A 23,410-nucleotide genomic window follows, 5' to 3' on the forward strand; every position below is an offset into this window, starting at 1 on the left:
GTACCAGTTTAAGTCTTAATCGACAGTCCTGTGTATAAAAAAAAAAAAAAAAACTGATTTGCTTACATGGGTAGGACTTCCTATTGGGGATATTGATATAGGTACTTTAATGCATTCATCTTTTTCTGTTGTGTACCTGGTAGTGGTATGCATGGGGATATAACAATGAATAAAGTGGAATAGCATTCAGAATGATGTATCTATATTCCAGATTACTGTGGAGTCTATGCTATTGTGAATGAAAAAATTATTAATTAGAAAAACAAACTATTTAAAACAAACCTAATTTTAAAATAGCAGCGTAGATGATGTAGAAAATTACACTCAATCAGGTACTGATGACAAAATAGAGAACAAATCATTTAATTTTTATTACAAATTTCCAATTTATAACCAAAATATACAACCACTACATTTAAAATCAGTTTGTACACTCACAGTTAAAGTGCTAAGTAAAAACATTTACAAAAACTTGACATCAGTCTACTGTAAACAAAATAAATCTACAAGAGCAGAGTGCAAAGCACATCAGCTAGTGTGAAAGTACAGTTCATGCTCTAGTCAAGCACACTTGCCCTCTATATAGCTCAACAACGGTAAATTCTCCACTCGTTTGGAAATTAATGATCGATTTTAAATACATAAAGAAACATGAAGAACCAATGCCACAAAATACAAATCTTCATCAGCACAGTTTCCAACCAGATGCTTATATGGTAAAGCAAGCTTAAAACTTTAGATCAATTTTAGGATCACCTCCATCAGCGTAATTCAGATTAGGGTCTAAAAACTAAACGGCCAAGTGCCAGCAGTTCAAAACAGTAGCTTTTAAAAATGATGGAAAAGGAATATCTCTTCTACCTTTATATTTCTTGAAAAAGGGAGAAGGTGGTGGTCATTTCTCATAACAGTAAAATGAGTAAAGACTTTTTTTAATAAAAAAAAAAGAATGGAGACTGCCCACCTGTAAATTCAGTATAAGGGAGCAGAGCTGGAAGACAGGCTCAGCTGAAGGTAGGGCAGACTGAGCCTGAAATAGCCAGCCTTTGAACACTGTGGGTGAACGGTATCTAAGATGTTCTGGACACAGTTTTTGAACTGAAAAGCATGAGATCAGCAAGGCCCCTAGTTCTTATGACCCTTAAGAAGAAATGACTGGCTCCCTTCCTCAAGGTCACTGAAAACACACAGCACTTTCAATCATCACATGGGCTCTTCAAAGAGGAGCAGATTCCCAACCTAAGTCACCTAAGTGAAATCTCTTGTCTCAAAATAGTTTCACCAACACTGACTGAACTATTTCCACTTTTGTTTAAAAGCTAAATATTTATTCTACTAATTGACAGTCATCTGTGCTAATAACAATGTATTTGTTTTTTTAAAACAGGTGAAAGGGCTATAGCCACTAACACTTTATTCCAAACCAAGACCCCTAGGTTAATTTTGGAGAGCATTAGGTCAGCTCTTGTTGGCTATCTGCTACCCTTATTGTTTATAATATTATATATATGAGGAGATGTAGTCTGACTTTGGAACAACCCAATCTGCAACCTTTCAAAACACAGTTCTATTTAAAATTGGGGATTTCCTATGTAGGAGCTTCTCATTTTTATATCCTTTTTTATACTCATACATTTTAATTCTTATAACTTGAAACACGGGTATAAAGAAAATCTTTAAAATGGCATGTTTAGGCAAATCTGTTGGCTACATAACATATTATTATTTTAGAATGCATACTAAGAAGACAAAATTCTATAGCTGGCAAAATTGAGTCCATATTAGATATTGGCAGGGGGTAGTTATTTTGCCTTCAAATGATATTTACAGACTATTCCTTTGATACATGACAATATCTCAGTGAATGAAAGCTGAGAAACTATACACAGATTTAATGAAAAAGCTTACATAACTTAAGCATTCCCAAAAGATATTTGCTTCAATTACTGAAGTCATTTTGATTACACACCTTTGAAAAGTGGGCAATTTAACAGCAAAACAAAGCAGAATTTTCTTGGTAGGCCTCTGGTTATCTGTAGCTTGAATCTTCATAAAGCCTCTGGTAGGTCAGTTAAAAGAGTTGAATTGGGAAGTTAAAATATCTCTTCTAAAAGATCTTTTGTTTGGTTGTTTCTTGAATACGTATTATGAAACTGCTAACATTTGATCAACAAGACCAGCAACTTCACATAGCTCAGAATAATATTACCCAGCTATGGCCACGTAATATGAATCTCCTTGGGCTGATTCTCAAAAACAAACAAAAAAAAACATCTACTCGAGAGCCTTCTACTGAGATGACCATGATAACCTAACATATACAAAAATGTACAACACTAAGAAAATAAAAGACAAAACAAAAAAAGGGGCTCAAAAAAAAAACCCACTCAAATTAAATAAATGTGAGCTTCAGGTATCGTATATTACAGAAAGTGAAATAACTATTAACTATGATAAACTGTGGGATTCCCTGGTGTCTCAGACGGCAAAGCATCTGCCCACAATGTGGGAGACCCAGGTTTGATCCCTGGGTTGGGAAGATCCCCTGGAGAAGGAAATGTACTATAAGGTAAAGAGTACTCCAGTACTCTTGCCTAGAAAATTCCATGGATGGAGGAGCTTGGTGGGCTACTGTCCATGGGGTCATAAAGACTGAGCGACTCCACTTTTCACTTCACTTTTCTGATAAACTGTAGACATATATACTTATATAAGTAATCCCAATTCACTATCAGATTAAAATACAGCAAAGTTGGCATTTTCTTAAAAAGTTTAAATGAGAAGAAACAGCTTCCATAGCTCTTTCAAATAAAAATAAGACAATTTAACAGCTTTTAAGTGTCAAACGAACTTTTCTTTCTGGTAATGGCAGAAAGCGACTATGGATGGTGTAGCTCTCTTTATCATGCCAAAGTAAATGTTTAAACTGCAGTCACTCCTTCACATATGTAATATGTTTAAACTTCAATGAAAAAATAAAACTTAAAAACAGAGTCTGGCATTTGAAAATAAAAGCAGAAAAGTTGTTTGAAGTTGGTATTAAAGATTTGTGGAAAAAAAAGATTTGTGAAATGGGATCATTCTGGAGGCATTAACTTTTTTAAAAAGATGAAAGATAAAGAATTCAGATTTATTATGATAATTCACAGCTAAGGTAGAAATAGCACCTGATAACAAGAGAACTTCCAAACTAATGTTTTCAAATCAGAGAGTCCTCTTCATGATTAAAAAAATTAATTTTAAGTTCACATATAAAGAAACTGCAACATTCTCAAATACATGTTCAGCTCAGCTCAATGTAAAGAATTACTGTGTTGATCTTGTCTCAGAAACAGAATTATTTCATATTAAACCTTTCTGTCAGCAAGAGTAGTTCAAAGAAAAATTATCTGAGGCAGGGCTAAGGGAGAGATGGAAGATATTCATAAACTTAATTTTCAAAACTGAGGAGGGGTCAGTTAGAAAAACACAAAAATGGTGGATGGATAAATATAAATTAAACCACCCTAGGATTATCTGTTTTACCTTACAGAATATCCCATTATCAAAACCCAGAAAGTACTCAGACCCAGAAAGTTTAGACCTCAGACTCAAGGTTTAACAAATATTATAGCAAAACACACAGAGGCAGAGAACTGAAAAGAAAGTCGTGGTGGTTGTTCTTAACAGGTGGTTAATATAACACTGTAATATAGCAATGTGTGAATGAGAGACGCTGGGCATCTAATTTAACTTTTGGATGTCAGGAGAGCTGCCTGATCCAGTGAACTGACCAAAGACAAGGAATCAAGCACAGCCAAACAAAGTGCATCAGAAACCAGTGCACCTTCCTGTATCCATTTCCATCACTCTTCTCTACCCACCAGACACCAAACCCAGTACCTAGACTGTGAATCTACAGACCAGGGGTTCAGGAGATTGATAGGCGTTAGTGAAGACAATTAGAACAAAGACAATGATCTTTCAGCGTAACAGGAACCTCTATGGCCTGGTTCTCAGAGAACGTAATTATCAATAAATCTACAAGAGAACTCTGTTGAGAGACGGAACTGATAGACTCTCTACATTTTATTACAGAAGGAGGCTTTACAGAAACATCTTCTGCAGAGCTGAAAAAAATAAAACAAAGAAACCACATTTATCTCTAAGGATATTTTAAAGCAGGAGATTCACTTGCTTGTGGCAATCTGGCAACTGTAGTTATGCAAAGAATCTAAGAGTTCAGCTTACGGGTAATTAACGAACAGACAAATTTTAATCCAGTCCTCAATTTTTGTATTTTATAATTATTTTCATGTCAGCAAACCTAATAGCTTGTTAATTAGTTATATCGGCCATATAACTGTTATATGCTTTGTTACTAATTTTACCTTTATACATTTTGTTTAAAAGTTTAGCCTAAGTAGCTATGCTCATATTTAAGAGAACAAAGACCACAAAATTTTAGATGTTATTTTTTTCTGTACATCAGTTTTAAGGTGCTTATATTGGCTCCTTAGGAGATTTTTCCCTTGGGAGGAAAAAAGGTCATGTCGATTATTTGTAACCTTTTTTTTTACTTTTACAATCTGTAATATAATTTTCCTCCTTTCAAATTACCTAAAATCAAGACTGAAAAACAAAATCAGCAACAGAGCTGAATCCTATCAATTTAAGCGCAACTTGCATTAACATTGCAGGCTGATCTAGTATATAGAGCTCATGGGAGGAATAACAAGAATAAGATAACGATTATAAAATAGTCAGGGGATAACCAAACCAGAGACAGGTGGAATCTGAGACATGACCTGGTCTAATCCCCTTTTTCTTTCATTTACAGATGGTTAAACTGAGGTCCCAAGAGATAAAATTGCAAGGTTCCACAGCTCATTGAAAATAGAGGCAACAGTACAAATCAGCCCTCTGACACAAAGTTGTCAGATTTAAAAACTAACATAATGTATTTTTACTAAGCATTCAAAAAATCTGCCAATTTAGAAAAAAGAAACTATTAACCTCCGAAGTTCTTTCTTTTATGTCAATACCATGTCAACACAAGTAAAGCAATACTTGCAAGTTAGCAATACAAACAAGCTGACTTATGTAACAAAAATCCCAGGGCTATAATAAAAATACAGTTCATCCTACTGCAGGACATATGATAAAAAGATTGAAAAATATCACTGTCTTATAAAAATTAATGTTATTAAGGAACAGTAATTATGAAAATAACAAAACACTGAATTTTCAAGATCTGAATTACTCTAAGGTAAATACTTGCTTCTCTTGATCAGGGAAAACTGCTGACAGTGACCAATGAAATGATTTAAAAAAAGATTCTAAACAATGCTATCACAACAGCGAAAATGTCCAAGAAAGGACAAACAGATTTTCTGAGAAAAGTGATTATTAAAAACAAAAAAAAATTCTGAAGGAAACCATTCTTAATACATTTAAGTAGACTGAACTACTCTCTTTTATAGGAGGTAATGTTGTACTGGCATGGGATTTGACTAAAATGTAAGTGAAAATTTACTTTCTTTTATCTTTATGGCAACAAAAATGTTACTTTCTAATTAGAGATCACAGAATAAGAAATATGCTTATTAACTTACTGCATTAAATCTTTATAAATCAACCAAATAGGAACGTCTACAAAGATGGCTGGTTCTGGATAAACCTTAATATTCTCTTTCCCAGAAGACTTCAGATCTTGAGAGAAATTATTATAATCCTATCAATTTGGCTATAAAGGAAGTATAGAATTTAAATTAGGAAAAAATCCAGGAAAGTAATTACAATAAGATGGCAGGTAAAGGTTGCTTAGTTTTCCCATTCCTTTCTCAAAAATCATGTAATTGGAGCAAAACAGAATTTAAGTGAATTAAAATATAAAGAGATGTCAACATAACTTTTCAATAAAAAACATAAAAACGACACAAGAATAATGTATAAAATCATACAGCTACTAAGAAACATAGCTGAATTAAACATAAACACCTTTTCTTACTCAGTTGTAAAAGGCATAAAAGCAGTTTAAAAGAATCGTGAGTTCCTTTGTACAGCTAGGTTCTATAAAAATGCCCTTTTGTGTGTTTATGTGTGGAAAAGAATGGAGAAATCCTTACTTTATGCAGGTTAAAAAATTATATATACAAATATAATAGTATCACTTAAAATTTAAAGTTCTGCCATGATGAAAACCAATAAGTTACAGTAATTACTAATAAAAAAGAATTACCTCAAAAAGTAACAGGGCCTACACTTCTCTTTATATTTTTCTTGCCAAACTAATGTAGTTATATCATTCCATATCAAAGCAGACATATAATGGCTATCCCCAAATTTCTTTTGAAAGTGACCTATAAATTCAACCATATAAAATTTCAGAGTATATTCTGGTATAACATATAATAAAGGGCCAATACAAACTAAGGGCACAATCATTCTCGAAAAAGAATCTCATTTTTAAAGGGTCAATTGGATTGCTGATTTGAAGACTGTGTCAAATGAATACTGGCCTAACCGCCTGTTCTGTTTTTACTGCTCAATACCTCTATGCTTGCTTTCTGTAACCCCCAAATTCTAACAAAAACAAATACTATCAGTGTTTTTTAAAGAGCACTATAATTCTTGTTAGCTCATTTGATCCTCACAATGTCCTGTAAAGCAGGTCTCAGAGCCCCAAATTACCTTATCCTCATTTTACATCAAAGAAATTGAGACAAAGAGAAATTAAATGACCTGTTCAGTTAACATCATTATTATGGGTCTTCTGAATTCCAAGCCCAGGGCAATTTTCATTACACTAGACTACGTTAGTCATCCAAGTATGATAATATATAAATATACCTTTGGCATGTCAAAAGCAATATAAATATCATCATAGTGAAAATTTGGTATGTTAACATTTTCTAAGCTCCAGCCAATGATCCACTACTTTATCAAAAAACTTTTAAGTAGTTCCTTTTATTTCATGGGGATATAGTCTACACCAGTAAAGTTACAACTTCAGTTATTTCCAGCTATTATCATGAAGAAACTAATGAGGTAGGTTAAAATGTAGTTAATTTTCCTCCTTTGAAGAGATTCTTAGAATTTTCTTAAATCTGCTCCAAGAAACAGTTTTAGAAAAAGAAAATCATCATTAATAAAGGTTTACTTGAATATGCATTCACCCAACTAGTATAAAGAGATCTAATTTCACATAAAACCAACAAGAACCTACTTACTTCTAAAAACTGCTGTTCACCTTTTAAAATTACTATAAAGTGTTAGCATAAGTTTGCATATACATTTAATTAAAATAGTAATACGAGCCATTACTCTAGCAGAAATACTTTATCTGGTGCGATTCATCGATTATTACTCGCCACATATTATCCCAGTAAAGCAGAGACTCATTTCACTTAGCTTAAATTTAGACTCTTCAAACTTCTTTGAACTGAGACTATCATGACTAAAGTGAGTTGCATAACATTCATTTATTTAAATATTTTAATTGAAAACCTACCATGCCCTCTTCTAGCTGCTGTTATTCACTGTTCTTTGAAACTAATTATTGTTTTGAGCTTAATATTGTTTTGAGTTGTTTGCTTTAATCACTGAAAAAATTCAATACAATATTGCTGAAATCAGAGTACTTTTTGAAAACTTTTTGGTTATATGTTAACATTTTAGAGAGAACTATTATTTTCTCAGTTGTCAACTGAACAAATAAAATACTAAACATTATCATCGGCCAATCACAACACAAATTGAAACATATGGTAAGAAAGCTGTCCGGACTTGTTCAAGTTGGTTTAAGCTAGCTGAGACTTGAAACTGTTGTGCTGTAGTTCTTCAACTGTCTCTTTAGAGGAAAAAGTCTTAACTCGGAGCACTAGTTGGATAAATAACACAACCCAAACTAAATACTGTTATTTAAAATGACAGATTAACAATATTAAGTAAATTCTGTGAAGCAAAACTAAGATAGTGAAAGTAACTGAAAGGCCAATAAAGCATTTACAAATATATCAACAGTTTAACAGAGAAGATACAAATGAATATTTAAAAATCAGGACGCACAGGGTTAAGGTTTTCATACTGATGTTCACTTAACTGTCTATACTTGGCCCACAAAGAAACCAATTAACATTTTGGCAATTGATGATATACTGCAGATGGCAATGAATGACAGCATCTTTGAGCTCAAACTGGTACCTTCGATGGTAACTTATTTTTGTGTCTGAATGTTTGTTTTGGGTCTTTCATGCTGTTCTCAGGAGAAATCTCAGACAAAAGCCTCATGAATTGCTGATTTATTTATAAATGAGTTGTTACCAATTTGATCTTCAGAGTTAAGGTCTACTGTCAGATGTGAGGGAATTCAGACGCTACTTGTCCTGAGTATTAACTCCAGTTTCAAGGATAAAGACAATGAAGATGGAGGAAAAAGTAAAGCATCTGAGCCAAATGTTCAAATATCTCATGAAGAATTAATAATAAATATTAAGAAATATGTACTTTGAAAGAAAAAACATGACAGGCAAACAAATTATTATCAGAAAACTGACTTCTGTGCCTGATGAAAGCTTTTCCAACACCAAATTCCTTGGTACATTTGTTTTAAAAAAGGAGAGGAAAAAGTCCACATGAATTCAAACACATGTCAAAGATTGTACTATGGTAGCCCTCAAACAAATATCTTAAATCTTCAGTAATCTTAATCCCTTCTAGTTCATAACACTAATGTTTTCAAAGAGCTTTCAGCTTTCATGATTTTTCATCTGATACCTATTGACAACTTTGTGAGGTAGGTATTTATTTTCTATCTTCATTCAAAAACAAGGGAACTGAGGCTCAGAGAAATTAACTTGTAAAAGGTCAAAAACTAGCACATGGCAAAGCCAGACCTCTCTGGAGTCTAGAATATTTTTTAAAGTCTGATTCTTGGATATCTGCATAAGAGTCACCTATGATATTAATATTTTTACGATGACAGATTTTTGAAGTCCTACTATCACCTTTGACTTACTGAGTACTAATTTTTAGGAGTGGGGTCCAGAATTCCAGTTGTAGATCAATCAGGTAATAGATATAAGTGCCTAACGTTGAGTCCAGCTAGGTTTTCACATGATATAATATGATGCCATCATATTATCAGCAGGAGCAAGTTAGTTTCAAACAGCCTGCAGTGAGGCCTGCAGCAGATTAGAATCACTGGGGAAGCTTTTTACAAAACTACCAGTCCTCATCTCAATGAGAGGAAGGTGTTGGGCATTGCCCGAGTGATTCTTATCTGTAGTCAGCGTTGAGGATGGCTTGTTTAAATATGCTTGTCTACATAACACATCCAGCATTTTCCAGAATTTTTCTTTTCCTTCTGATCATTATCATGCCTAATAAAGTTTAAAATTTTTATTATGTTATTTAAATATTACAAGACAAAATGTCAAAGATTTTTGAGTTGATATTTTTAAAAAGATACTTCACAGCAGGACTAATCATGCTTCATTAAGCTACAATGAATTTCAAATATCCCAAATTAATCACCACTGTGGACTCGGGTTATATATATACTTCAGCTGTAAACAAGAATGACCCAGAACCTGAAGATAAAGGTGTGGGGCAAAAGCTGTAGCTTATTGGCTACTGGGCAATGCGAGTGCGAACAAGTCCACTGATAGGAGGGGCCTGGATACCAACATCTGGCGGCTTTGGCAAGATTACATCTCACTGCAAAAAACACAATAACAGATACAGAGGAAACACTCTGCGAGGAAACACTTTGCTGTTTTGTAACTATGGTTACTACAAAAAGGCTTACAGTGTGTGATGCTTATCTTATTACATGCTTCCATAGAACATATCTGAACATGAAGTTCTCTACAAATCAATACTACTACATGGGAAAAAATGGCTAAAAGTAAAAATTTTCCATCATGCATATGGATAAGTTATCAATATAAAAACACAGCCAGTAAAAGTAATATTTACAAAAATAATAAAAACAGCACAATTACTGAGAAAAAAATGCCCATCTCCGCTTTTACTTTGTTGCTAATCCTACTCCTGTATTTCTCTGGATAAAGACTATTTTGACAGAATTTCAAAAGAGTCTTTAGTAGACTAATCAGATTCTTCAGTTGATTTTATATTCTATTAGCTAAAATTCCCTTGCTGATTTATCAAATTCTCCTACAGTTTAAAAACACAGTTCTTTTTCACTTAGTGGAAAGAAAACTACAAAGTCCTACTATTCATCTGAGAAATAAACCTTGCATAGAAAATTTCTTTAATTCTGAAATTTTGTTTTATTAACAGAACTACCAGAATGTTACCTCACAACTAGTTGATATACGAAAGATCACTATAAAGCAGTCATCATACATTTAGGATTTCTCCAAATATAAAACAAGTGGGTTTATAAAAATGCTTACCAGACAAATAATTATTTTTCATAACCTAGAAATAAGAATTATTTATGTGATGATATCATTCTTAGTATTTTGGATGCCTTGAGGTTCCAAGTTTGATGCAATATAAAAAGCAAAAATTTACTTTTCAATGGACACAATCTGCACCTGACTGAAAGCATCATAACAGTGAGTTATAGCAATCAGTCATGCAAAGGCAAAGAATAAGCTCTGCTTTTTAAACAGCACAAATTTTCCACCGTAGACAGGACAATTTAAGCACTGGTTCCATCTTCTTCAATAACCCGATTCATGCTGGTACCATGTGTGATGTGAGTCATAGGATTGTTACTGAGATCTCTGATGCTGCTATGTCGTGACTGTTCATTGAGCCGATGGGAACTGCTGTGCCTGGAGTGATCTGTAAGCCGTGACATGCTGCCATGAGGTAGTCTCTCCTCCACTCCTCTGTAACTGCAGGGAGTGTACCTAATGTGGGAGGCAACAGAACACACTAGAAAATAACACTGATTTACAAAATAATTTCATGATTTACATTGCTGAATTATTCAAGTGGCCAAACAAAAGGGAGAAAAAATCTACTAATTAGGCTCAGAATTCAGAGCTGCCTTGCAAAAAGACAGAAGCTGAAGTTAAGCAGAACCAACTGATCTAGAACTACGCTAAGGAAGGATACTTTTCTCATTCAAATAAGTTTTGGGTTGTGAGGTGGGTCCCAAAGAGGAAGAACAAGAACAGAAGAAATATGGCATTGTCCCAGGCAACCTAGAAGAATGGTGATAGTCATGGTATAGCAAATCCCAATTTCACTATGACCCTGGGAGTGGAAAAGGGAGCATATGAAATTAGAGGAGAAATTAGTGGAACCTTAAAGAGTGAGGGAGTTGGCAAGCAATGATGATGCTAAGTGTGGACAGCTTCCTTCCAGAGAGCCCAGTTAATGGCTCAATTAACTACATGTAAATGGTCTTACTTTTCATTAGGGCTTGAGGCTGTCAGGATGCTAGTTCATAAAAGCTACATCGACTTAAACACAACTAACAACCTCCTAACACTTTGTAACCCATGTTCCCTAAGAAGCAAATTCTCTCCTCATCCCTTCCCCAAGATGTGTGTCAACTGGGTTCCATTGCTCATCGCAGGCTGTCCTCTCCATCATTCTATTTATCTTGAAAGGCAGCAGGGGGACCTGTTAAAATTTTCTTTTGTTGCAATTCTGATTCACTGAGTCCCCATTAGAGCTAAGAAAACTCCTAGTCATATATACTATATGTGTGTGTGTGCTAAGTCGCTCAGTCATGTCCAACTCTTTGTGTGACCCTGTGGACTGTAGCCCTCCAGGCTGCTCTGTCCATGGGATTCTCTAAGCAAAAGTACTGGAGTGTGTTGCCATGCCCTCCTCCAGTGGATCTTCTTGACCCAGGGACTGAACCTGTGTTTCCTGTGGCTCCTGCATTGCAGGTGGATTATTAACCACTGAGCCACCAGGAAAGCCCCTATATAACTATACACAGTTTTGTAAAAAGCATTTAATTTAGAATAACAACAATCAAAGACAACAACCAAATATAATTAATAAATTGAGTTTTAGTAGCATTTCTAAAAATAAAAAGGAGGTAGCAGATTTTTCCTTTTTTAAAGTCATCAAAAGAACTAGCCATGAACAGCTGAAGACCGCCCACTGGTATTCAGAAAATACCAATTTATCATTTCCCTCAGTTAATGATTATAACAAATTTCATGACTCATTGTGAATCATTTGTAAAATTTAAAGATTTTAAAGACTGATTCATATACTACTGAAGTGATCTAGTCTTATACAGCAGTGCTTATCAAACAATGTTTTCATTAAATCACAAAGTTTAAAAATTAAGTCTTTTTAAAATGATAAAAGAAAGCATGTCTTTCTTCTCCTGTTTGAATAAAGCAAAAAAGAAAATTTAAGAATGAAAAACTACCTTTAGAATATTTTTTTAATTCCTCAAGTTAATGGATAAAAGAGCATTTAATTTTTATTTATTAAAAGACTTCACATTCAGAACATAAAGGTTTTAAATTTGACTTGTAAGTTTTGATTAAATAATTACAATGTTGCAAATTAAAATAATGAAAATAGAATAAGCATGTTATTCTAGTTAATAACTATTTTACATAATAATTATTGCCCTAAACTGAAAATTTTTCTATGACTTGCTAGCTAATTTGGAGAACTTTCACCTCTCGATGACTTCATAAGTATCTAATTCATGTAAATATGGCAAATGAAAAAAGCAAAATGTGATGATATCAAAGCAATTAAAAATATGAATCACATTTTCTAAAACTGAAACCTAAATCTTTAATTTAGTGAATAAGACTCAAAGAATACCTTTTTCATAGAAAAAACTGAGTTATGTCTATTTAAGTGAAATATATGGTTATTCACAAAATTCTAGTATATGAACCACCTGCCCATGGATAATCAAGACTCAACTACACAGTAAAATGTCACCCACTTACCAAACTAACCACTCATTCTCAAATCCCACCCAGCGACTCGTCCATTTCCCTTTCTATATCCTCTCATCTAACTGCCAATTACTTATTCTTTGAAGTCGATATACATGTGTGGGTATATTTACCTAAGTCTATTTTATTTTACATAGCACTGAGATCAGTAATTATCCGTCAAGGAATCTGGACTAGAGTGAGTACTGAGAAGCAGATATGTGTGCATATGTGTAATCTCACAGCCAAGATAACACGAGATGATGAAAAACCATGGCCAAAATATAGTGCTAACGTGTAAACTTAAAAACTGACTGATGCAGAAAGAAATATCCATGAGATGGCATGCCCAAATTATTTCTAAAGTTGTTTGACAGATTGACTTGTTTCCTCCTTCGTAGTTCACTGATAAAACATCTGCCTGCCAATGTAGGAGACATGGGTTCGATCCCCGGGTTGGGAAGATTCTCTGGAGAAGGAAATGGCAACCCACTCCAGTATTCTTGCCTGGAAAATCCCATAGACAAAGGAGCCTCGCAGGCTACAGTCCATGGGGTTGCAAAGAGTTGGACATGACTTAGCAACTAAAGAACAACACAGGGCTAGATACTGTCAAGGGATATACAGGTATCTGTCAGCAAGTTCACATTCTCCAGAAACTGCAAACTTAGAAGAGGAAAAAAAACTGTACTGAAAATAGGTCACACTCAAAGAGTGTTTAAAAAGCAATTAATTAGCTGCCATGGTATGGGAATTTAGCAGAACTTAAAGGATGAGTGTGATTTTAATTAAGCAGAGAGATAAGAAAGGCCATCACAGGAGGTCATGCGCTATCCCCTAATTTCCATGACACTAAACTTTCATAGAGACCTTCGTGTGTTTATAAGCACGCTAGGCCATTCTTACTGTATTGTTTTCATTACTGTATCATGTTCTTCTCCTAGAAGGGGACGATGGAGGATGAGATGGTTGGATGGCATCACCTACTCGATGGACATGAGTTTGAGCAAGTTCCAGGAGTTGGTGATGGACAGAGAAGCTTGGCATGCTACAGTCCATGGGGTCGCAAAGAATCGGACACGACTGAGTGACTGAACTGACGATGACTGATGATCTTGTTCTTGGTATGTTCTTTTTTATTAAGCTTTAAGGAATTCCATCTCACAGCTTTTTAATTACCACTGTCTCATATTAAAGATTATAAGCTTTCTTATCTAAACTTTAATTTCATTTAGATTACAGAAGCTAAAATTCTCCTATATTTAACTCCCTTCAGAAAGTCTCTGCTCAGTATGAACTCATTACTTGTATTACCATTTGCTCACCCTATTTATCTCCTCTGAGATATTTTCAGAGAGGCCAATCTGATCATCTGAAGTTCTATAACACTAACACTCTAACACTCACAGTTTCAATTACATGGTGGGCTGCGGTCTATGGGGTTGCACAGAGTCAGACACGACTGAACGACTGAGCAGCAGCAGCCTGGAATATTTTTAACTGGTTATTATGTATATGTGGTGCCTTTCCTGTAAGGTCCTATTCTGCTGGAAAGCAAAAATTATACTTTAGCTTTCTCCTGTGTATCTCTTAATACACAGAATGCCACATGCGTAAGAGCTGTAGTATAACTAACTGTTCATTCCTTATTGAAAAGGATGAGGCTAATAATGTCAAATATCAAATACTGCTAAAAGTCAGTTCATGGAACCATGCTATCACGTCAGTCATGTCCAATTCTCTGTGACCCCCATGGCAGGCTCCTCTGTCCATAGGATTCTCCAGGCAAGAATGCATTGCCATTTCCTCTTCCAGGGAATCTTCTCAACCCAGGGATCAAACTCATGTCTCTTATGTCCCCTGCACTGGTAGGTGGGTTCTTTACCACTAGCGCCAACTGGAGCTAGCAGTTCATGGAGGCAGATATTCTGAAAGATTCTCTGGTTTCCTCTCTTTCTATGAGTGTTTTAAGTTAAGAGCTCTAGTTTTACTCTAGAAACTTCCCAACTGGGCTTACCTACAACCTCCTGTCCCATGCTGTTGTCAAAGTCATCTTCCTAAAACACAAATCTGATTTTATCACCCCAATGCTCAAAGTCTTTTAATAGTTTCTCATTGCTCTAGGGGAAAAAAACCCCGAACTCCTCAGCATCTCCTACGGCAGGCCTGATACCTAAATGCCTTTTCGTCCTCCTTGCCTCTGCATGTGCTGTTTCCTTGTCTGAGATTTCCAGCTGCCTCCTCTGTACCCTAGTCAGATTAAAGTACTATCTTGTTTGTGGACGAGACTTTCCACAGTGACTTAAAAGGCTTTCTTCTCTGGAATCACAAAGCACATCGTATATGATTTTATCATACCTACTACTCTTTTGTCTTCCATCTCTGCGTTCCTAGCACCTAGAAGAATGCTTTTCACTTAGGAGTGCCGAATGAAAGGAAAAGGCAGGAAAGAGAAAGGATCTTAGATGGTGGGTTAAAAACAGGTCATTGGTTATGTCAGAAGTTGGGTAAGAAGGTGAAAAAGACCAGAAATACAAGGAAAGAAGGATGGAACTGGTAGAAAGGAAATATTCAAAATATTTCAAAAATCTGGCAAGGAAAATAAAAAGAAATGGATACAAGAGAGAAAACATGTCAAAGTTAAAGAAAGGCTGCTCCTTTTCAAAACCTAAGTAGCTGACCAAGTTAGACGGCAAAAGCAAGCAAGCTGAGGGGACAAACAAGGTCTAAAAAAAGGGTACGTCTAGGGATCATATCCTACATGACAAGGACAGGGAAGACTGCAAGAAAGGCTGGAGTGAGACTGGAAGAATACAGGACTGCCACGGAGATGGAGAATTTCAGGCATCACGACTTTCATTCTTTCAGTTTCCCAGGCTTAGAAACCTTAAAAAAATTTCTTTTGGCACATTCCTTCTCCCCAACTGCTTTTAATCCATCACCAACTCCTATCATTTCTTCTTTTTAAATATCTTTCATATCAGTTCTTACTCTCTTGGCACTGTCACTGTTCTTTCATAAACTTCCATCATCTCTTAACTGAATTACTGCAGAGCTCCTAAGAGGTTGCTAATTCTAGTGTCTCTACCATCAAATAAAACAAGAAAGCACATCCTGCCCACTCTCAGACATTCTCTGTGAAGCTCTCTCCCACCTCCTCCCCACCAGATTTAATCACCCCCTTGTCCATGCTACCAAACAGGGGCTGGCCAACTGCGGCCTGCTGGTCAATCTGGGCCCCTTCCTATTTCTGTAAGCAGTTTTCCTGGAACACAGCCACTCCTATTTTGACTGCATGCTGTCTATGGCTGCTTTCAAGGTATTAACAGCAGAAATGAATGGTGCCAACAAAGACCATGTGACCCACAAAGCCTAAAGGTATTTAGATGTTCTTTCATTTATAATACAATATTTATTAGTTATTTTTCACTTTATAGAAAAATTTGACAGCCTCTGGACTATACGATTGTATTTGCATTTTACTTTAATTATTACCTTATATTGATAATAAAAGTTGATAACAGGCACTTACTGAGATGGGCACTGTTCTGAGCAATTAGGTATATTATCTCTTTTTTACAACATTGCTAAAGGGACAGATACTATTACTATTTCCATTTTACAGATGAGGAAACTGAGGCTTATTCTTCTAGACCCCAGGCTTTCAACTACAACACAAATAATGACTACCCTATTTTTCTTGAGCTTATTAAGAACAAAGATCATGCCTCAATCAGTTTTGTATTCCCAGAGACTCACACAATGTCTGACATGGTAGGTATTCCAGAATTGTTTGCTAAGTTAATCTTACTAAAATAACCACTTTTACTCTGCCTTCTCTCTGATGTGCAGAGTCCACATTGCTCACCACATCACATCTAAACTCTGATTGGCATTAAGTCTGACCATAATCTGGGACAACTGAACCTAGCAAAGTTCAGAAAGGTTAATAATGATCAACTTCTGTTTCAGAACTGGCTGCTCTTCCTCAGATGCCATGTGACTCTAACTCAGCACGAGAAATAAACTAAGCTGCCGATAAGACTCACCTGCCATCACGGGACCTGTGCAGGCTGCCGTGGTAGCTGCTCACTTTGCTGTGGACACTCCCTGCTTTGCTCCTCTGGTCATCCACCATGGCCAGCTGCGTTGAGGAAGCATGTGTGGATGTCCCTTGAGTGGAAGTTCCTCTTGATTTCCTTATGATAGGAGTATTGGGATCCCTCAGGAGGGACTGAGCAAAATCAGGTTCCTGGAGTACCTGTCGGCTCTCGTTCACTATCCTAGATAACAAAATACTAAGTGTAAGATAACAACCCTACAGACTAAAAACAATAAGTACTTTGACAGACTGATGGTATTCTTCAGAGAAAAAGCTCTCCAAACAATGTCTTTAGGACATATGTAAGGTAACACTGTCGAGAGAAGAGAGACTAAAACAGAAATCTGTGTCAATCTGTCCCCTAAACTGGTATGACGGAAAGAGGTTTATCTTAGAATAAGGAAATCAGGATTTTAGTTCCAACTCATAAATATGTGATCTTGGGTAAGTCACTATCCCCTTTTCTTAATTTTCCTCATATAAAAATGAAGGCATACAATTTCATCATTTTTAAAAAGTCCCTTCCGGCTAAAAAAATTTATCATTCTCGAGGTCACTGAAATATTGCAAAGGTATTAATATAAAGTAAAAATATTATTTTCTTGCATGGTTTACTGAAGTAGTGGAGGCCTCATCATGACATGGACTCATTTTTTTAATTTGTAAGAGCAGTTGTTTTTAGGTTACAAGTTGATTTTACAACAGAAGCTGCTGTCTAGTCCTTGAATAAACATGAATGACCATAACTAGAACAAAACGTATGAAAAATTAATTTAAGCAAACATACAATGAAGTCCCAGACATAATAAAGGCTTAGGAAAAAAATAATTAAGGGGATGAATTATGTCCAGAGCTAAAGTTTTTAACTGCTATGAAAAGGCTAAAAGCAGATAGGTGTTTACGTTGATGAACAAAATGGTAATTAAAGAGCCAATTAAACAGGTGCAAAGGTCAGCGTATCAGCTTGGGTAAATAAGTGACCATAAGAATCATAAACTTAAAATTACACAATATCATTTTTTTTAAAAAGTTCTGACATGTGAAGATTAGATCATAAATTGACAAAGTGCATATATTCTAAGTTTTCAAATTAGAAAAGAATCACTGCTGTTATTGCCATTGTTATTTTGCTGGGGTAGAAGGACTCATAGAAGACTAATATTTGTTGAATACCTGCATAGTGCCAGGTGTCTTACATATATTCTCTGTTAATCTTTCTTAATAATGTTTTTATTATGGAGATTAACTCCTAAACAGACACTTCTATGGGGTAGATATCCATCAAGAGTAAATATTGTGATCCCCATTTTATAGATGAAGAAACTGAGGTCACAAGGGATTAAAGAACTTTTCAAAAGTCATACAGCAAAACAACAGTTGGGGATCAAACTTAAGTTTAAATGTTTCAAACTGAATCATAAAGTAATGATAAAACATAATGTTTACAGATATCCTGAAAGTATCAAAAACTAGATAGAAGAAAGCACAACTCAAACATAGTTATTACAACATTTATTCTTCTGTCATCAATGGCCCTGTGCACATGTACATACATCCAAAGTTGCTCTGGACTGCCGAATTTATTTTCTACACCTATTTTTTAAAATTGGTTCAAACTGACTTCTGGTCATTCCAAAAATTTAATCTACCTTCAAATGGTGAAGATCTGTCTCCTCATTTTACAAATAAGAAACCAGGGGTCCAGAAAAATGAAGTGATGTGACCCAGATAACTCCAAAACAAGATTTCTAAAAATATTTCAACCAGTGTCAGAATTATTAGCATAAGCAATCTTAAATGTGGCTTCACTGAGAGAAAGAACACTAATTTGATTGGCATAATTTTAGAAGCCAGTCTTTCGACAGCACAGTATAACAGAGGGGTTAACAGCAAAGACTAGAGGCTAGGATCAGACTGCTTGAGTCTGAATCTCAGTTCTGCCACTCACTAGCTATTGAACCTTGGTTCTGTGTTCTGATCTGTAAAATGACAATCTTCCTCACAAGGTTGTCTAGAGGATTAAATGATTTAATGCTTAGAACAGTGCTTGGAGTATTAAGTGGGCTCAGTTGATTGGAAACCATTATTATGGTTACTCTCTAGTCATATCTCAAAGGCTCAACCAGACAAAAGCTAGAAATGACTGTAGGCTGCTCACACTCTTGGAGGAGTGACACTCTAGCCCAGAGCACAGTCCCAGCTGGGAGGGTCACAATGACTTTGCTGAGTCAGGGAAGTGGGTGGTCCATGGTTCCAGAAAACCGAATGGAAGGGTTTTGGGGAGGTCTGCTGCTGCTGCTGCTGCTGCTAAGTCGCTTCAGCCATGTCCGACTCTGTGAGACCCCATAGACGGCAGCCTACCAGGCTCCTCCGTCCTTGGGATTCTCCAGGCAAGAACACTGGAGTGGGTTGCCAGTTTCAAAAGGATTCTGGCCCAGTCAGGATCCCCCAAATAACTGGGATGAGTCCCCAAAAGGGCAGCGTTGGTTTAGTTTAGCCCCATCTGGAGTTTCTAACACAACAGAATTACTATGTGACAGAATGGCTTGTGTGTGGCCCAGAGGTGACCAGGAATGTTAATTCAAACCCTCTCCTTAGAATTATGTTTTACTGTGATTAAAATACATTTAAAAATTTCCAAGAATACACAGATAAATATCCCAAGTAGGCTGTTCCACAGAAATCAAGGAATTGGTCTGTTTTGCTACTGAACCTGTGCCATCACCGAATAGCGGACGGTCCATAGTAACTACTCATTAACTTCTTTCTCAAAGGATGAATTCCCAGAAAATACATTTTTGTCATTGTTGAATTAACCTTTCCCCTTCTTTCCTTCTCTACCCAATGAAATTGCATTTAAAGGAGAAATGCATTGTCTGATATCACTAGCAGTAGTCTCAGATATGGTAATTAGGAATGTATATTTTAAAATTGTGATTTTTATAGATTTCAATCTAATCTGTGTAACAGAAGCTGCTAATTACTGATAATTGAGAAAACACAAGATTCTGATAATGTGGTAATTTAAGATGTATTTTAAAAGTACATTAACCCATACAGAACACAATAACATTTTACATATAATCTTAAGACTTTTATAGAAATTCATTTTCCCAAAATTTATTTTCCATGTAACTTAGGTTAAATAAAATCATAAGAATATGGATTCCACTAACTTAGAGTTTGTGACGATCCAAACACAGTATAAATATTAGCTTATACTTAGTAAAAAGCTTGAAGTCATCTGTTCCTTTGTGAATACTGTAGGGTCTTATTTTGTTCTATTAATTTGGGGGTTAAAAAATGAAAGAGTCCTCAAATATGCCCAAATCTTATATTTTACCATGACTCTCTAATATGCAATTTGGCCAACTATGAACTAAAATAACATCTTTAACATAGTTCATTTTATCTGCTAATATTTTACTATTTTGGCTTTAATGTGTATGACTCAGAATAAAATAACATGCTATCCCTTTAAATAATTTATGGTGTAACCTGGAAGAACAATGGACAATTGGAAATGGACGTCTAACACCGTGTGACTTTAGCCAAGGCACTGAGCCCCTCTGTGCATCAGTTTTCATATCTTTAACACAGAGATGATAAGACCAGTCGTCACAGAAATGTCTAGAAGATCAAATAAGAATATACATATATAAGCATTCATTTGTTTTTAATTTTAAGAAGATTATAATTTGGAGTTTTTAAAAACAAAAAGATTGGCTTTCCCTCAAATACTCTGAATTAGTAAGGAACAGGCCTTAAGCTTGGTTCTACTTGGCTATCTTTTCTGAGTTCAGTTTTTAGGTTTAATATTTAATCATACCTGGTGGCAGCTGAGGTTATAATCTTGTTGGAATATTTCCTCCAAATCCAAATTGTTTCAACACAGTAAACACACACACACAAAATTATGTAAACGTGAAGCCTGTGAACACCATGATAATTTACTTCAACTTACTCTTTTTTCCTACGACCATGGAAAAAACTGGCCCATTCAAAGCAAGTCTTTTTGCTTCCAACCCAAAAAATGGAAGGAATACCAACTATGAGAGCCATCAGGTATTTCATCAGAAAGAGAATCAGATCTGGACGACTCATCTGAGTAACCTACAAGAAGGGAAAGAAGAATATCTTAAATATATGAATAGAAATTTCTCTTAAAGACCACTTTAAAATCTTTTAAATAAATAGTAAAATAATTATACAAGTCTTATGTTTGCACTTACACAGTCCTATAATTTTCTCATTATATGGAAAAGATATACTGCTGAAAATTTGACAATGACTATATACTCTATAGCCTGACTTCTATAATTTTCTTGCTAGCCCATATTAGATATTGTCTAAAGAAAAAGGTTACTAATATAGAAAATAAACCATGAATAGGAATAGAGGCTCAAATAATACCTATATTCTTCTTGGCCAATTTTGCTCATCCTATCATTGGTTATCACAATATACAATTAGCAAAGTGTTAATCATTTCCCCCATCTTATTAGTTTCTGTTCTTTTATTTAATACGCACCTCCTTTCATGCCTGCTTTGCTGGCTGTTTTCAAGCTTCCTCTTTAACCTATGAGTTATTTATAAGTACATTTTTTAGTTTCTATTCAGGTGAGTTTTTTTTAAGATTTCTTTTTATTGTTGATTTCAAGTTAAATTATTATAGTCACAGAATGTAGTCTATTTGATTCTGGCTACCTTATATTTTGGAAACTTCTTTTGTGATTTAGGACATAGTCCATTTTTTAAAGTACTCCTTGTGTGCTCAGAAATAATGCTTACTCTCTATTTTTAGGTACAAAATTTTCTTTATGTATTAGACCAACTTTATTAGTTGTGTTGTTCAAATCTTCTATATAGGAATTCTCAAAGATATTGTAAGTCTGGTTCCATACCACCACAATAAACAAATACCACAATAATGTGAGTCATGGGGATTATTTTGTTTCCCAGTACATATAAAACTTATGTTTATATTATAATGTAGAATATAGTATCTACTTATAAGAGTCTAAACAACAATGCTCATATCTAAATTAAAAAGTATTTTATTGCTAAAAAAATGCTAACCATCACTTGAGGCTTCACGTGAGTCATACTCTTTTTGTCGTGGAGGGTCTTGCCTCCATGCTGAAGGCTGCTGGCTGACCGGGGTGGTTTCTGTAGGATAGGATGTCTGTGGCAATTTCTTAAAATAATAATGAAGTTTGCCACATCCATTGACTCTTCCTTTCAAGAAAAATGTCTCTGTAGCATGAATTACTGTTTGGTAACACTTTACCCAAAGTAGAATGTCTTTCAAAACTGAAGTCAATCCTCTCAAACCCTGCTTCTACTTTATCAACTAAGTTTACATAATATTCTAAACCCTCTGTTGTCATTTCATCAATCCTCACAGCATCTTCACCGGGAGTAGATTCCATGTCAAGAAATCATTCTCTGAATGCTCACCCATGAGAAGCAACTCCTCTTCATTAAAGTTTTATCATGGGATTGGAGCAATTTAGTCACATTTCAGGTTCCACTTCTAATTCTAGTTCTCTTGCTATTTTTCTGCCACACTGGGTGTTATTTCCTCCATCAAAGTCTTAAAGCCCCTCGAGGCAGCAGGAGGGTTGGAATTAACTTCTTTCAAACTCCTACTAATATTTATATTTTGACCTCTTCCTTTGAATCATGAATATTCTCAATGGCATCCAGAATGGTGAACCCTTTCCAGGTTTTCATTAAACCACCCAAATCCATCAGAGGAATCACTATGGTAGTTATAGCCTAAAAATGTGTTTCTTATGGGACTGCTCTGGCAGTCCAGTGGATAGAATTTGGCACTTTCACTGTGGTGGCCTAGGTTCAATCCTTGATCAGGAAACTAAGATCCTGCAAGCTGTGAGGTATGCCACTCCCAAAATTTATTTCTTAAATAATAAAGCCCTGAAAGTTGAAATTACTCCTTGATCTGTGGGCTGCAGGATGGATGTGGAGAAGGGAGGCATTAAACAACATTAATCTTGTACATCCCCATCAGAATGCCTGGGTGACCAAATGCATTGTCTATAAGCAGTAATATGTTCAAAGGACTCTCTCTCTTCCGAGCAGTAGGTCTCAACAGTGGGCTTCAAATACTTAGGAAACCATGAGGTAAACAGATGTGCTGTCACCCACGCTTTGCTGTTCCATCTACAGAGCACAGGAAGAGAAGATTCGGCGTAATTCAAATGGCAAACGAGCATTCATTTTGTTGCTGTTCAGTCGCCAAGTCGTATCCTACTCTTCTGAAACCTCATGGACTCTAGCCCACCAGGCTCCTCTGTCCATGGAATTTCCCAGGCAAGAATACTGGAGTGGGTTGCCATTTCCTTCTCCAGGGGATTTTCCTGACTCAGGGATCAAACCCATGTCTCCTGGATTGGCA

General features: G+C 35.5%; 1 protein-coding gene across 1 annotated transcript in view; it reads right to left on the bottom strand.

Annotated features, from left to right (window-relative positions):
• Positions 348-23,410, bottom strand: part of FZD3 (frizzled class receptor 3) — a 102,365-nt gene continuing 79,302 nt past the window's right edge. The window contains exons 5-7 of the mRNA XM_018051862.1: positions 20,954-21,102; positions 16,937-17,170; positions 348-10,868 (exon numbers count right to left, since the gene is read on the bottom strand). Of these exons, the coding sequence (XP_017907351.1) occupies positions 10,655-10,868; positions 16,937-17,170; positions 20,954-21,102 (597 nt within the window). The 3' untranslated portion in view covers positions 348-10,654. The remainder of the gene's footprint in view (positions 10,869-16,936; positions 17,171-20,953; positions 21,103-23,410) is intronic.

This window comes from Capra hircus, chromosome 8 (assembly GCF_001704415.2).
Source record: "Capra hircus breed San Clemente chromosome 8, ASM170441v1, whole genome shotgun sequence".
Taxonomy (NCBI): Eukaryota; Metazoa; Chordata; class Mammalia; order Artiodactyla; family Bovidae; genus Capra; species Capra hircus.